This window comes from Centruroides vittatus, unplaced genomic scaffold (assembly GCF_030686945.1).
Source record: "Centruroides vittatus isolate TY-2023 unplaced genomic scaffold, ASM3068694v2 contig_390, whole genome shotgun sequence".
NCBI lineage: Eukaryota > Metazoa > Arthropoda > Arachnida > Scorpiones > Buthidae > Centruroides > Centruroides vittatus.
The window spans coordinates 1,019,541-1,035,378 of NW_027122206.1; the positions used below are offsets into that span (position 1 = coordinate 1,019,541).

At 30.9% G+C, this 15,838-nt stretch overlaps 1 protein-coding gene across 3 annotated transcripts in view; it reads left to right on the plus strand.

Moving 5' to 3' along the window:
• The window catches only part of Abi (tyrosine kinase Abl), a 29,239-nt gene extending 14,381 nt beyond the window's left edge, over positions 1 to 14,858 (plus strand). The window contains exons 3-8 of one of the 3 annotated variants that reach the window (XM_067270999.1): positions 1,269 to 1,436; positions 8,397 to 8,765; positions 8,898 to 9,021; positions 9,183 to 9,230; positions 13,121 to 13,255; positions 13,390 to 14,858. In XM_067270999.1, coding sequence (XP_067127100.1) covers positions 1,269 to 1,436; positions 8,397 to 8,765; positions 8,898 to 9,021; positions 9,183 to 9,230; positions 13,121 to 13,255; positions 13,390 to 13,553 — 1,008 coding nt within the window. In that variant the 3' untranslated portion in view covers positions 13,554 to 14,858. Of the gene's footprint in view, positions 1 to 1,268; positions 1,437 to 8,396; positions 9,022 to 9,182; positions 9,231 to 13,120; positions 13,256 to 13,389 lie in introns of all 3 variants that reach the window. The other 2 variants (XM_067270997.1, XM_067270998.1) reach the window with 2 other exon arrangements.
• Positions 14,859 to 15,838: the final 980 nt, after the last annotated feature.

The window sequence follows — 15,838 nt, forward strand, 5'->3', positions numbered from 1 at the left end:
TAGTGGTACGGTGACGTTACACTTTGTTGGCTGAAACCACCCCCTCATTTACATACTTACTGTCTAACAAATACTTTAATTTTATCTGGGCAGCGAGTGTTACAATTTACTAAAGACTTTTACAAAATATTTAATAGTAAGTAGTTCCATCCTTGAGATGTCTTTTTAAGTCGTTTAGTATTCTTACTTTCTACGTGTATGTGGGGACTCCCCCTTTTTCCAATCGGATCGTCCGTCCGACTTCCGATATCGGGCGCGCAATGGCGCGTTTGTTTTGTTTTTCGGCGCTTCGTCGGTGACCGTAAGTTGGTTTTTTAAATTTTGTTTATCCGGAGGGTGAGTGGGGAACTTTCGCCCTAACTAAACATAAACCCCAAAATAAAAATACTCATAACGAAAACAAAAAAGATAAAATAAAAATACAGCTCGGACTCAGTTCCTTACAATGCAACAAATATTTCAACTGTTTTTTTATATATAAAATCTGTTTTAATACTGTACATTATTTTGTCATGACTACCATGTCCATGGAATTTATGAATCTGTTAAAACATCAGAATACTGTTCGGTAGGTATGATATTCACTGTACAATTGTCGGGTAACATTTTCTTAAAATGAGATAATCTTTATTGGCTGTATTTACGCCATTATGTTTTGAACACCAATAAATATTTAATAGACATCTTATGTGTACGGAATCTGTGGCTATCTTACCATTTTTGATATGTCAAATAACCTCAAAAATTCTTTCTTTAAACTAAATTAGAGTTTCTTCAAATTTCCATGCTGTTTTCTTAGGAACTTCATTAGTTGTTTGTTGAAATTATCTTTAAACCCATTATATTCAGGCACATTTTGCACACTTTCATTATTTGTTGTTATATCCACTATTTCTAGTGGAACAGACATACTAGATGATGCCATATTGGTCAATGTCTCTTGGCACTTCAAGTGGTATGAATCTGAAGGAAATATGACAATCTGATGGTTTATGTAAAACCATATTGTAAAGTGCCTAAGGTTAGTTGTATTGCAGAACGTGAAATGTCGTTCAATCTGGCGGGATTTGGTTTAGCGTGTTTATAAAGTGGCCAAATGTTAGTCTTTTTATAAAATGGTGCCATGTAATCAAATAGTTGGATGTTTTTTAAAGCGGCTAAATTAACAATCCAGCATAATAAATTATTGAATTTTTAATACAGAAAAGTTATATTAAACTTTGTTTTATTTAATCCAAACGGTCAATATAAAAATTGATTTTATTTAGGCCGACAATAAAAGAGCCGCTCTCGAAGAAACCAAGAATTATACCACGCAGTCACTGGCGAGTGTCGCTTATCAAATAAATACATTGGCATACAATGTTCTACACATGTTGGATTTGCAAACAACACAATTGGCAGAAATGGAGTCGCAGATCAATCATATTGGCCAGGTAAGAACTATTTGAGTTTTTTGTAAAGAATATTAAAAAAATTCTTTAAGTGAAATTCAATAAAATGATAAAGTGTGATCTAAAATGAGAGGAAAATTAAACTGTTTCAAGATGTGTAATTACACTTGCTGTTTGTAAGTAATATGATTTTTCTACAGTTACATTACTGAAACATCAATAAGATTGAATGAAAATCAAATTTGTGTGTCATAAATATGGAAACTTAGTTAAATTTATTAAATGTTCTTTTTGCTAATTAATATAAAACTAACTTGTAATTTGTAAAACACACTTTGATATCAAAATGAATGTATTAGGAAGAAATTAACATTAAAAAATGGAAGTGTAAATACAGGAATCTCTTCATTAACGTGGGATTTGATTAATGTGCAAAATGAATTGCAGCAATCCCTTTATATATGTGACGGAAGTTTCAATTAACACGAATATAACAGCTATCTTTATTTACTTAATATATATATGTTTTTCTTGACAAATAAGGTGTTGGTGAATTTGCTGTTTTCATTTATTAAAATAAAAATATATGTTGTTAACCGAAACTTTGTTTTAGCGGGTGGTGATTGTTTGGTCGAGTACCACGCTACCACTGTACTTGATTAACGTGATTTTGATATATGTGGTAGCATTGAGGGATTAATTAATTACATTAATTAAGGGATATCTGTACTTCTGTCTTTCTGCAAGGGTGACTTCTAATAACCTATCAAATAGAACTTATTGGAACAAGAACACAAATATGATAGATACACCAGGAAATTCGTCTTAATTCTTAATTTTCTAGATTGACTTTGTTTCTCATTCCTTAAGTGAACGGTTTTCAACTTGTGTTCTTTCAAACTTGTTCGAATGTTTCACAAAAAACAAGATTGTAAAGATTTTATTGCTATTTTATTCTGATATATCAATACTATAACATATTGATTTGTTAGTAGAATACTAAACATGGAATTGCTTATCATCATGATACTAATGTTTTTCCTAATAAATATATGAATGGTGTTCTTTCAGAACACCATTCAACATTAGGTTGAGAAACACTTCCTTAAACAGGTTGAGAAAGGCCTCAGAAAGGTTGAGAAACATTTCCTTAAACATTCAGAAAATATTCCTTCCTTTCTTATATTCTTTTTTATTGTTGTCACATTCTTAAAATTGATTTTCTCTATAAAAAAATTTCTATTTTGTCACTCCAGGTTTCTATCAGGTAAAAGTTCAATATCACTGTCTTTTGCCATTAATAAAGTTTAGATGAGTAAAGCATAAAAATAAACACAAAATCTCAAGCATTTTTGACAAGTATAGAATGTCTTTCTCAGGCTAAACGAAAACAAACTTTAGAATGTCCATATAAATTTCAACATTAATATATTCTAATTGGAGTGCAAGTGTTATTTTTAAATGGTGTGCTATTAAACCTACAAATTTCATTAATGGTATCAAACTATAATTAAAAATTATTGATAGCTATGATTTAATTTTTTAAGTTATTAGATAGTGAAACCCATATTTTTGGGAGCTCTAGAGTGGGCCTATTACACAGCTTCAATTTCTCAATAAACAATGTTTATTAGATGAATACAGTTGTGGTTCTCACGTTGTACAGGATGGAAGATTCATTCTATAGGGGGGTAAAATAATGATTGAGAACCCTTCTAGATAATTCTGTGGAAATTTTATTTTTACAAATGTCATCTTGATGTTTTAATATTTGGGTTTGGAATTTTTTACTTGTGACTCCAATACGGTAGAGAGTCGTTAATCGGAACCCCGATAATCAGAATTGCCGGTAATCGGAACGATTTTCAGTTGAACTGTGTCGTGCTGAATCGAACATTTTTGATACTAGATTTACTTCTAAAGTATAATTTTCATGTTTTTATATACTTCAGTATATTTATTTTGTTTGTACAAAATGAAGAAATAATTTTTAACAATACGATAGCCTCGATTATTATTATAAAAATGTAAATATAAACATGTCTTGAGCGAGGTTAAAAGTAGAGCTTTGGAGCAACCATTTTTTTGAGTTGCTCTGCTCCAGCATCAAAGTATTTGCTCCAGCTCTGCTCCATGCTCTAGTTAAAATATTCTTATAAGAATTACATTAATTTTTTCTTTGATATATAAGTACAGTAGAGCATCAATTATCTGACTCAATTGGGGACTGGGGTTGGTCGGATAACCGAAAAGTATGAAAAAATATATTATTAGTATAGTGTATTAGGCCTGGTTTAAATACTAGCCTCCCTTTCATGGTCGAGCCAGTGCTGCCAGCTAAAACATGCAAAAATTTAACGAAAATAATATTAAAGTAGCCAAGACATAACCAAATATTGTAGCGCCACATCACTAGCGGACATTTGAATTTGCCGACTAGAACGCGGTTGGTTAGCCGATAAGTCGGTTAATCAGGGGGTCGGATAATCGATGCTCTACTGTACATATAAAAAAACATTGCGTATTTACAACTAATTTATTTATTTATTAAAAAAATTAATATACAACCTAAAATTTATTCGTTGATTTTAATAAATAATATGGCAGACAGCAAACTGTTCTTCATTGACTGCCTATTATCACTTAAAATTAATCTTAATTTGGAAAATAGACGCTCAACACTTGCTTGAGAAGTTGGCATTCTTGAAGCGACTCTGCATGCTTTTCTGGTGAACTCTGGATGATGGTCAATGGCTTTGAATAGATTCATCTTTAATCTCTTCACATCCTCTATTGCATTTCAGTCTTTCTCAATAAATTTGTCTATTTCGTTGTCTTCTTTATCTATAGTGAAAATTCAATGGTTGATTTCTCTTCTATACAATTCTTTTTCAAAATCATCGTCTTCCGAATCTATATTTACAGTTGAGTCCGCATAAGTCTACACCCCAAGGGGAAGTGGAAATTTGTGGAGTTATCCGATGTGACGACTAAAGCAAAGTTGGAAAAAAAACCACAAAACTACAATTAATAAAATACAGTAGTGCATTATACAGTAGTATAGGCTTACAATACATTGTGTCCTCCATTTACAATTACTCTGTAGATGAAAAACTGAAAAATTCATTTAGTGTTGTTTGTTTTGATCACTTAACTGTCTCGACTTTTTTTTTCAATGATCACAAACACCTTGAAAACATCATCTTCGCAATTGTCAATTGTTGGCAAGTAACGTCTAAGGATTCTTAATGCCTCTAGTGTGAGAAAATGCAAAATTGGATTCTGGTGTGACGTTGATGTATATTGTATATTTTCTTTTTGTTTATCTGTTATTATTTTATACATAAAAATACATAAAATGTTAAGGCATTTTTATTAATATGTATATATATATTAATAATAATAATATGTTATTATATTATTAAATATATTAATTATATATTAATAAATAAATCGACTCCCCACCTGAAAAAAAAATTGTTTGCACCACACGTGCGGAGTGAATTCATTTTTTCAGGAGGGGGTGATGACTTATCGGAGTGTGGGACAGCAAAAATATGTCGACTTATCCAGTGGTGACGAGTTAAATGGTGTCGAGTAAATCGGAGTTTTTTAACATTAATGCCTATGTAAGTCGGCTGGGACCACAGAAAACTGACTACTTAACCGATGGTGTCGAGTTATCCGGGTGTCGACTTATGCGGAGTCGGATGTATTTTATTACAGGTTGGCTGAGACAGCTCAACAATTGCTGACTCTTTAGCCAAATCAATTAGTATTTGCCTTTCGATTTGCTGTTTGATGTCTGAAAGACCTTTCACTTTTAGTTTTTCTGCCGCACTTAATAAGATTCTATACCTCGAATCAACATACACTCCAGCAAGAAAATGTGTATTTTGAAAAAGATTTGCTTTCCGCATTTTCAAGGAGGACAGAATTCCTAACGCACCATATCCTCCAAATTATTCCATATGTTTTTCTAGTTTACACCATTCTTTCGTAAACATCCCCAGAGTAAGATCGGCAGCTAGAAGGGCAATTGTCAAAATATTTGGTTTTTCTAAAACAGCTCTGATATCTTTTACTTTATCCCATTGTACTTTGCTAAGTTCTGGGGCTTTTCTCCCAGCAGCAGCTTCTTGGTCACAATAATCTTTGAAAAAAATGACGATCAAGCATGGAATATGTAGAACCCCATCTCGTTACTGTATCTAGGGATTGAGTTTTACCATACATTTTTGGCGAAACATTACGAATTGTTGGCGTTCGTAATTTCACCACAACCTGTCTAATTTTTCGTAATATCTTTATTATTCATTCATTCTTTAATCCATCCCAAATGGCCAGTTGAAGAGTGTGAATCCCATACCTCATTACTTGAATTTTCATATTATCATTAGTCCACGCTGGCAATATTAGGGAAGGATCTTTAACCCACTGTTGCAAAATGTCTACATTCATTTCGTCGATGTCTTCAGTTTTTTTATTTTCTTTATCCTGGGAAACATTTTCACGGTCGCCGAGTTTATTTACAGCACATGTCATGTTCACTGCATTATGTACACAAATACTTTGTACAGTACTTGTTTTTCATTGATTTGAAATTTGTTTAAAGTTTCTTTAATTTGATTTTTCACATAAAAAGAGTTATGCCTTTCTTCGGTATCGACAATATATAATGTTTTTATTTTAGTTTTCTCATTTTTTCATTACAAAATTGTACGTTGATGGCAAGAAATTTTCTATTTCCTCGGGTTGCAGCATCTAGCTTTAAATAGCATAATTGTCCTTTTAAAGTTTATCTTAGATTTATGTGAGCAGACTTTGCTGTGCTTAATACTAATTGTTGAACAACATTGTATTCTGTTGATACACCAAGCTTCTGAGCCATTTTGCCAGCAATCTTTTGGAATCCTTTGTTATTTAATGAGAACGTAGTGAGTGGTGTCATACTCATACAAACCATCTCAACAAGTCCCTTGCAGAAAGTATTAATATCCATAGTGATTGTAATCTTTGGGTATGTAAAATATGTATCAATTTTTGGTTGATCAGTTCTGCATTTCTTATGACACGAAAGAGCAGTGGTAAAATTTTCATGATTAAGTTTTCTTCTTGCAGCTGCTTTGTCTTGTCGATCCTTCTTTTTAACTAACTCTTCATAAATTTCAGGATGATTATGCTTCACATGCCACCGAAGATTGAACTTTTTCGACACATTAGTTCCACTGGCCTTGAAGTTGCATTGTATAGATTCGCCATTTACAATGTGTTCCATCTTGCATGTAACTGACTTCTTCCCATTATCATATTCCCTGTCTGTCGTGGGTGACCGTTTTAAATTTTGGTTTGATGCCATGGCTTAAATAGTTAAATATTTAAGTATTATTAATTGAGAAATAACTCATATAAATATTCATGCATACAAAATAACCAAATAATAATAATCTTACCTCTGCAAATAAATTACGAATTATGATACACGATTATAACAAACTGATTGCAAACAGAAACGAATGACTGTCACACTCACAACCAAGCACATGCAAAAATTGCAAAGTTGTGTGTCTCTTGACAAGTTTTCCACGTGTTAAATAATATCAGTGTTGTAAACTTAACAATTCAAATTATGAAATGAGCCAGTGAGAATGAAAGTGGCATAAGTCACTTTACGGCTAATTGGAGAAATTTAATTTAATATATAATGGTTTATTAAAATTGTTATTAAAAAATCAAATGTAAGAATGCTGCTCCTAGTGGTGAATTTCTGTACTAATGACTAAAGCCGCTTTCATTCTAAACAAAACAGAACTATGTCAGAGGATTTCAAACCTGGACTTAACTCAATTTTTAAATTTTATGACTTATGCCACTTCTGTTCTCACCAGCATATATTGGAGCAGCGGAACACTACAAATTTCCATGCTCCTGCTCTGAGTAAAAATCCGTTGCTCCACCTCCTCCATGCTGAAGCTGGAGCTTGGTTAAAAAATCTTTTTTTCCTGCCACCACCTTACCAAACCAAAGTACTACACAATAGTCTGTCCATCGCTATTGTTCTGTGGCCACATTACAGCCCAGATTTGCTGTATTTTCACACAACACCCACCCCTTTTACCAGTTACCAAGTCTCAGGAGACTTCTATGCAGTGATAGAGATGCTATTTCCATCCTAGAGAAGTCGGACCTATACTCTATCCCATTAGAAAACACAATATCTTGTATCCACACACACTATGTAGAGGCAACAACCAGAATGTCATCTTTCCGTGTTTCTGAACCAACATTTCATCAGGGTAGGCAGGTGTGACGGTGAGCTATGGAGGATGGTGTTACAATATCAACATATCTTACAGTGGGACCAGGTAGTGATGCTCAGGTAATGTGATCAGAGGAGCCTGGTGTATGTTTGGGAGGCCCTCCTCATTATATTATCTCGGGAATTAATTATTAAATCCATGCAACTCCCCCACACTTGAGTTGCCTGCAATGTAGGTTGGCTTCTATAAACGACTGAAACATCACTTTCAGCTCTGCTTCAATGCCCAAGCTATGCATTACGGTGCATAGTCACTTCGCACACTTTAATTTAAATTCTTTATGTTCACTTATATTAAATGTTATTTGTTCTAAATTGTTAATGCCATTAGCTTTTAAATTTGAAAAAGCGTGTGTGAAAGGTTTATTAGAATTTCTATTTGCCTGAGGACGACGCTATATAATGTGGAAAGCGCTAGCAGCAGTAAAATGTTATTTTAAACATATTTAACATCTTTTTGTGAAAGTTTCTTTTTTTATTTTAGTAAAAATTGTTTCTTTCTGTTTCTATTTTGTACATGCTTGATTAAATAACTGACTATATTATTTTATATCATTAATTTGTAATAATGAATATTTTTTATCAATATATTTAAGCTATGAAAAATAGTATAAGAAAGAAACTATAGATTTAAGATATGTACACCAATTTATTGCAATAATAATTTTGTGTTATCTTTGTAGACTGTAATGATTCATAAAGAAAAAGTTGCTCGACGTGAAATAGGCATTCTCACTACAAATAAAAATACCTCTCGTCAGCATAAAATTCTTGCTCCTGCCAATCCCGAACGTCCGATCAAATATATACGAAAGCCGATCGACTACACCGTTCTCGACGACATCGGTCACGGAGTAAAAATGATAAGCAACACTCCCCGTTCAAAGCGTACGCTCGGACCCGGATCTCAGAGCCACATAAACGGAGGCAGTGCCGGACCGGCACCGACAACCAAGCCGCCCACTCCTCCCCAACCGGTTCGTGCGGGTGGAAGTCTGTCAAGAGGATCGAAAGAGTACCGTACGCCGGCTCCTCCCATCGCTCCTCCTCAGGTACCTAGTAATTATGCTCCTAACTATCCGATCGGTCATCCCCGATCTCAAGAATCCAGGCGAGGGAGTGGTTATTCGACTCTTCCCATCGTCACTTCACATTCTCAGAATATTCAACAGTCTCAACCGCAGATAGGAATGGTGCATCCCATAACTCACCACCAACAGCACACGATGACCATCAATCCTCCGTCGCCGATTCCACCTCCGCCGCCGCCGGAGATGTCGTCCGTAAATTTAACCGACAGCCTGCCCGGTATGAAAATGATAAATATATTTCAATAACTATTAATATTTTGTTTCGTTTAATTAAATATTTTTTGGTGTACTGCATTTAGAATAATCAAAGATCCTAAGAAATTTAAGGAAAAAAAATAATTATAAAAATTATAATTTCAAATATTTTAATTTTGCTAGAACCTCCTATTCATTTGTCGGGAAATGATTTTGAGCACAGTGGAAACGGTAAGTTTATCTGTATTAAAATGAAACAAAACAGAAAAAACAGTAGATTTAAATAAAATTTCATTAAAATTCTTAAATGTATTTTGCACTCTGATCTTTAAATTATTGTAATTTCTATTACCGTACATTATTAAAGATACAAATTATTTAAATTACACAAGATTTTAAATAGTGCTATAATTATTTAGTGAAGTAAATTTCCTACTTAGAAAGATTTCCCTTCCTTCAAATAGGTTAAGAAAGTAATTCGAATCGCTTTACCTTATTGAACCTTCGTAATACTTTTAACGAAAAGAAATTTCGATATTCAAATTTAATCACAATTTATGAATATTTTCTAAGGTTAAGATGAAAGTAAATGGCATCATTTAAAGTTTAAATCATAAATTATTTAATAAATGTGAAGTTATATGCATACTATGTGTAGTTAATTTCACCGAAGAGATTTGTTTTTGAAATGTTAAATCATTAAGAAATTTACGAAAAAACTTTAAATACAAATACTACAGTTTTATTACCTAAAAATGGGTGTTTAATTTGACTCATTCTTAGAGTAAAATTCATTATTATATGACATTAAGAAAATTTACTTTGAACAGAAATTCATTATTTAGTGGTAATGCTTGATATGTTATGATGGTGATTAATGTAAATTTTACTTTTGTTGGTCTGCCTACGTATTTTTATCTTTAGTTTTATTAAATTTGCCAATTAATTATTTTCAATGATGATAAAAAATGTTAAGTTTTTAATACTAACGAAAATTTTGAGGTTCGAAACTTAGTGTAGTGCATTCTAAATAGAATCATCTAAGTAATCTGGAGAGAAATTTTGCATCTTTAAATTGAATAGATATTACATAAAAATTATTTTGAATAATAACATAAAAGCAGTAAAAATGTCTTGGAAAATTTATAAAAGTGCTATGCTTTGTCGGAGTAAATTTTAAAATATTTTAAACATTTTTGGCTTATTTTCATTGGTTCAAACACATTTCAATTTGAAATATTTTAAAGTTTACTCCAATAAAATATAATTTTTATTATTTGAATTTGAATTTTGCAAGTTTTATGTCACAGAAATAAACCAAATTTGGTGATATTTTTGTTTTAAAATAATATTTTGAAAATAAATTAATGTTAGTTTTAAATAAAAGAGGTATACTCGAAGTGGTACCTAAAGGTTTTTCAAATTCAAATTTTTTTGCAGTTAGAACTTTCATTTATTTGGATTTATGAGAATGCATTGTCATGATTATATCACCTGCTAAGAACATTAGTATTAACATAACTTTCAAAGTTGTTAATACTGAGTTGTGTGTATTGTTCATTTATGGCAATAGGTGTTTGTTGTGTCATTATTTCCCCATAAAATCTTCAAAAATTATTCAAATTTTAATACTTTAGCAACATACAGTAACTTGAATTTTAAAAATCGAATACTAACCAGAAAGATAAGAAAAACTGATCTGCATCACCTTTGAGTAGAAGCTATTATAGCTACAAAGGAAGAAAATCTCAATTAGATAACTCCAACAGCCAAGTAGGAATGGAAGATTGAAGTTTTGACAAAAATTTGGAAAGCGATTCTCTTTAAATGTTATTTTGGGAGTTAATCACTAATATCCTTCACAGGTGATAACTTCAGAATACAAAAAACGAAATCAAGTTTGAGTGATATCGTTCTATGAAAATCTTGTTTGCGTTAAAGAATTCAAAGCATCAAATTTTAAAATGTATATAAATATGTACTTTTATGAATAAGTTAGGAATGTAGCTAACGTAATAAATATTATGTCACAATATCTATTATTTGTACAACATAATGTACAGTACAATACATAAAGTTTGACTGATATATTTTGTAATCATGGTTTTGTGCATTGACTCACACATTTCAAACTTATTTTCAAATCACACTTAGCTTGCTTCGAATGTAGTCTCTACACGAGTGATGCTTTCAAAGAAATTGATGTAATAGGCTACGTCGATGGCTCGGGCTTACGCCAATTTTGTCACCGATAAAGCTACGATTAGCTAATTTGCAGATTGTTATGTTTAATCTTTGTTGTCGTCACTTTGTTCGGTTAATTTTTTCTCTAATAGGATTCTGCAGAATCTCGAGGTTTTGTGAAAATATGTATATGGTACTGCAAGATGAAAATGCATAATGGCAGAAAAATTTATTGACAGTCTTAAATTTGTATGTACTGTACAACATTCAACATACATCAATGAGGACATGTGCGCAATCTATTGCTGTTTCACAAAGATGTTTAAAAGAATATTCGTTCCATTTCGGCTCACTTATTTTTATTTACTAATAAAATGTGTGTAATTTTTAAGTTTATGTTACCAGAAAGTTGTAGATTAACTTCAGTGAGAATGGGATATGGAGTAGTAGTGTTTTCCAGTAGGTGTATAGGCATTTTATAGTTTCAGTTGTTAAGAATCATAGACTGAGATTCCCTGGCTTAATCCATAAATTAGATAAGGTGAAACAATTTCTAGAAGTGTTAAACCAGTGAAGTGTTGAATTCAGAATAATGTGATTGATAATTAGAAACCATATGCACTTTAATCTGTAGAAGTGCTATTATTTTAAGTCTAGGGATATTTCAACATCCTATATTTTTTGCAACATTGAATTTTATGTTCTGTTTAAGTTTTTGAGTTAAGATAACACCGTGGCCGTGAAATGCAAAAAGCAGTCATTCGATAATATGTCGTTATTTAATAATTATCGTCGATTTTTTTCTAGGTTTTGCTTTTATTTCATTATTCTGAATTTGGTTTAACTCAAAACATTATTTATATAAGAGATAAATATGACTTTTAAAATAAAAAAACAGAGTTAAATGAAGAAACATATTTTGAAAGAGACTATCACCTTTTAATTGAATTTCTTGCTAATTGCTTTATTGAAGTTTATTGTCTTTAGGATATTTTATTCCTTAAATGTTTTTCTTTCATTTAATCATCATCATCAGCTAAAAATGCCAGAACAATACAAAAGAAACTCCTACAATGTTGTTATCAAAATTGGATGTTTTTAAATGTGTAGAAAAAGTGATTCAATAAATTTAGAGATAATCTGGAGGACCAGCACAATTTTCTCCATCATGTGAGGGATTGCATTTTGGTAGTATCATCCAACCTATCTTGAAATGAATTGTATTAGATGGAGTGATGTCAGAATGAGGAATGACTGACTGACTCCCTGACTCATAATATCCCAAATATGTTAGAAAGCAACAAATAACACCACCTTTTAATATCCAATTAATGTTCTGGAGCTACTTTATAGACAATATTCAGGTTTAAACTTTAAGTTTAAACCTGAATATTATTATAGAGATTGCAGGCATTATTCTGGATTATTATTATTATTATAGAGCTTGCAGGCTATTTTATAGCCTGCAAGCTCTATAATAATCCAGAATAATGGCTGATTTTTAATTAGAAACATATATTGATTTGACTGTTTTCATTTCTGCAAGTGATTTCTCACTGTTGTAACTTAAAAGCCTATTTCTGTTAATATTTCATAAATATATATATATAAATTATGTTGTTTAAAATTTTCATCTCATATCTATTTATATGCCAAGATATTTAAAATAATTAGAAAATAATTCATTTGTATTTTTAATTGATGAGATTTTGTGACTAGATTTTTGTGTATTTTAAGTAATTTATTACAAATAACAGATGACTATTGTATACTTTATTAATTTGATGAATTAACTTAATTCATATATTTTTAGTTGATATCTACTGATAGAAATGAATTGAAAATTTTTTCTCATTTCAAGGTAGTAGATAATATTTAATATAAAACTATCATCAATATAATTTATTTCATTTGTCTTTTGACATCTTTATTCTTAGTATCTCCTCCTTTACCTCCTCCTCCACCCGAAGACGAAGGGATGTACAATTATAATCCTCTCTCCTCTCCGAATTTTTTACGAAATCGAAGTGAAGAAGATCCCAGTTGGGTTCCCAAAAACTATCTCGACAAAGGTCGGTATTTTATTTTTCTAATAATTCGTAAAACTTTGTTTCGTAACCGTAGCACGGATTGTTTGTTACAATTTTATAACTCGACGTATGTTAGTTTATACAAAATTTCCTAAGCCATTATAATTACTTTTTAGTTGTTGCAATTTATGATTACGCTGCCGATAAGGAAGACGAACTTTCGTTCTCGGAAAATTCGGTGATTTACGTCATAAAGAAAAACGACGACGGATGGTACGAAGGAGTGATGGATGGAGTTACCGGTCTGTTTCCCGGTAACTATGTAGAACCTTGTTTGTGATCATTACGAACATTTTGAGGTCAAAAAGTTCTTTGTGGATCTTCGTTACGAAGTGGATTGTGTGTAATGCTCCTCTGCGTGTATGAAATGTGACTGCTAAGTCATAGTATTAAAATTACTTACTTGTTTTAATGATCAGAAAATATGTACACAATATTTATTTTTAATTTGTTACATTTTAATAGCTTTTTTCTAAATGACAAACAAATTGTAGAAAATTGCAACTGTAACATTTCCTTTGAACATGTGAAGACATACAAATTGATGATTACTTTGATACTTTGATATTGTAAATATCAAAATGATTTATTTTTCTTTTCTAACATCTTTTATTCTTTTTCTTTGATATTAATACCTTTAATTTATTACTTCATTTGATAAGCATTGTACCAGAGATTTGATCAATTGGAAAAGTATGATAATTTTGGTTTCTGATTATGTATAGCATTCATACTTTGCAGTGTGATCTTCCAATTTTTCTCTCTGATGGAATGATCTTTCCCAGAGTATGTGTCAGACTTTTGATCTGTAGCATAGTTTTCTGGCTTCTCCTGACAAACACTGGCATTTCGGTGCATGTGTGGTATGCCTCGTAAATCTTGTCATTCACTAACTTTCCTAGTCTTGTGAAAGGTTAGTATTTGTATTGTTTGTCAGAAATGTAATTGACAGAGGTTTTTCAAACAATTTTATAAAATGAACATTTTTCTTTTTCAAGAAAATGGACCAAATTTATTTTTCTTAATTTCAGTTTGTAAGGACCATTTGAATAGATTTTTCAAGTATCTTCCCATTCAATGTTGATGTTTAAACTTCTTGATTCTATTCTGATTATGTGTTCTTTAAAAGTGTATATTTATGTGAAATATTTATTTGTTTGTTTAATTTTTTTCTTTACATATTGTATGAATCGTTTAAAAACTTTGTTAATTGATCAAGCATCACAATCATTGTTTTTTTTATCAAACATTTTTCTTAATTATTATTTGAGAAATTCCAATATTTTAAATTGTGCTTTAACAACTTGTGTGATTTTTTTTTTTTAGTTGTAAATCTCTCTCATTTTCACTCTGTTAAATATGTAATAGAGTTAAGATTCTCGAGTATCCTTTAGAGAAATTTCAATAAAAAATAAAGGACAGTGTGTCTTATCTTCTGAGACTGTTTTAGTTTACAGTATTGTAACCCTTTTGATTACTTTTTATAAACCAAAGGATAAATATTTGTAAAAATTATGAATATTATATTAGATTTATGATAAATTCATGTATGAAATATTATGTATATTACAATATATAAATTATATGATTATTTAATCATTTTAGGTGTATTATTTTGCATTTTTTGTTTAGCTCATAAGCCCAAGTTCAAATGTATCTGGGAGGGAATAGTCGTTCAGAAGTCCGAGTAGTGTAACTGGTCGGCGCACCACACAGTAAGCAGAGATTTGGGTTCGACTCCTGCTGTCTGCCAATTTTCTTCCAGTCTGTTCTAAAATGAACTCAAATTTTACTTATTACTTTTGTTAAGAAATGGCATGTAATGTTTACCTCTAATTTCTTATCAGATAATTTCTAAGTACTATTTGTAACATGATATTGCCCAATTAATTTGGCTAAAGTTTGGTTGATTAGCCCATAAATTCAATGGGGGGAGTATCACTTAATTTTACTTTCCATTCAGTAACTGACTACTGACTGTTTTATGTATACAGGGTTAAATTACATATTAAATAACTTTAATGTTGAGATATAAATCAAATATTATTTTCCTAATGTTAATTTATTCATCACTTATAGTTCTAATAAAGAAAAGAATTATTTTTTTGAAGAAAATATAAAAATAATTTTGAGAGTTAAGATTTGAGAAAGCTTCATTTTTCCCTTTTATAAATTTAATTCAATGCATTTGAGTTTATGTATTTTTTCCATTTTAATTTAAACACTTCTGAACTTTGAAAACTTAATAATATAAAAATATGTTTTTAACTAAGCACATCACTAAAACAGTTTCAAAAAGGTTTCCATTATGTCAATGAGAAAACAATTAAATTTACAAACAAAAAATTCACACAGACAAAAATACAATTATTCCGTAGAAATTCACAACAACCAACTGCAAAGGTTTGTCGGAACATCAGTAATAAATTAGTCTGTCTAAAATAAAGTGGAATTTCTAGCATGACTATCTCTCGGTGAATAACAATATATTCATTAAATTTGGTACGGAGTTACTTATTTCGATTCAATACGATAGAAAATTGTTGCTTATTCAATTTAATTGTA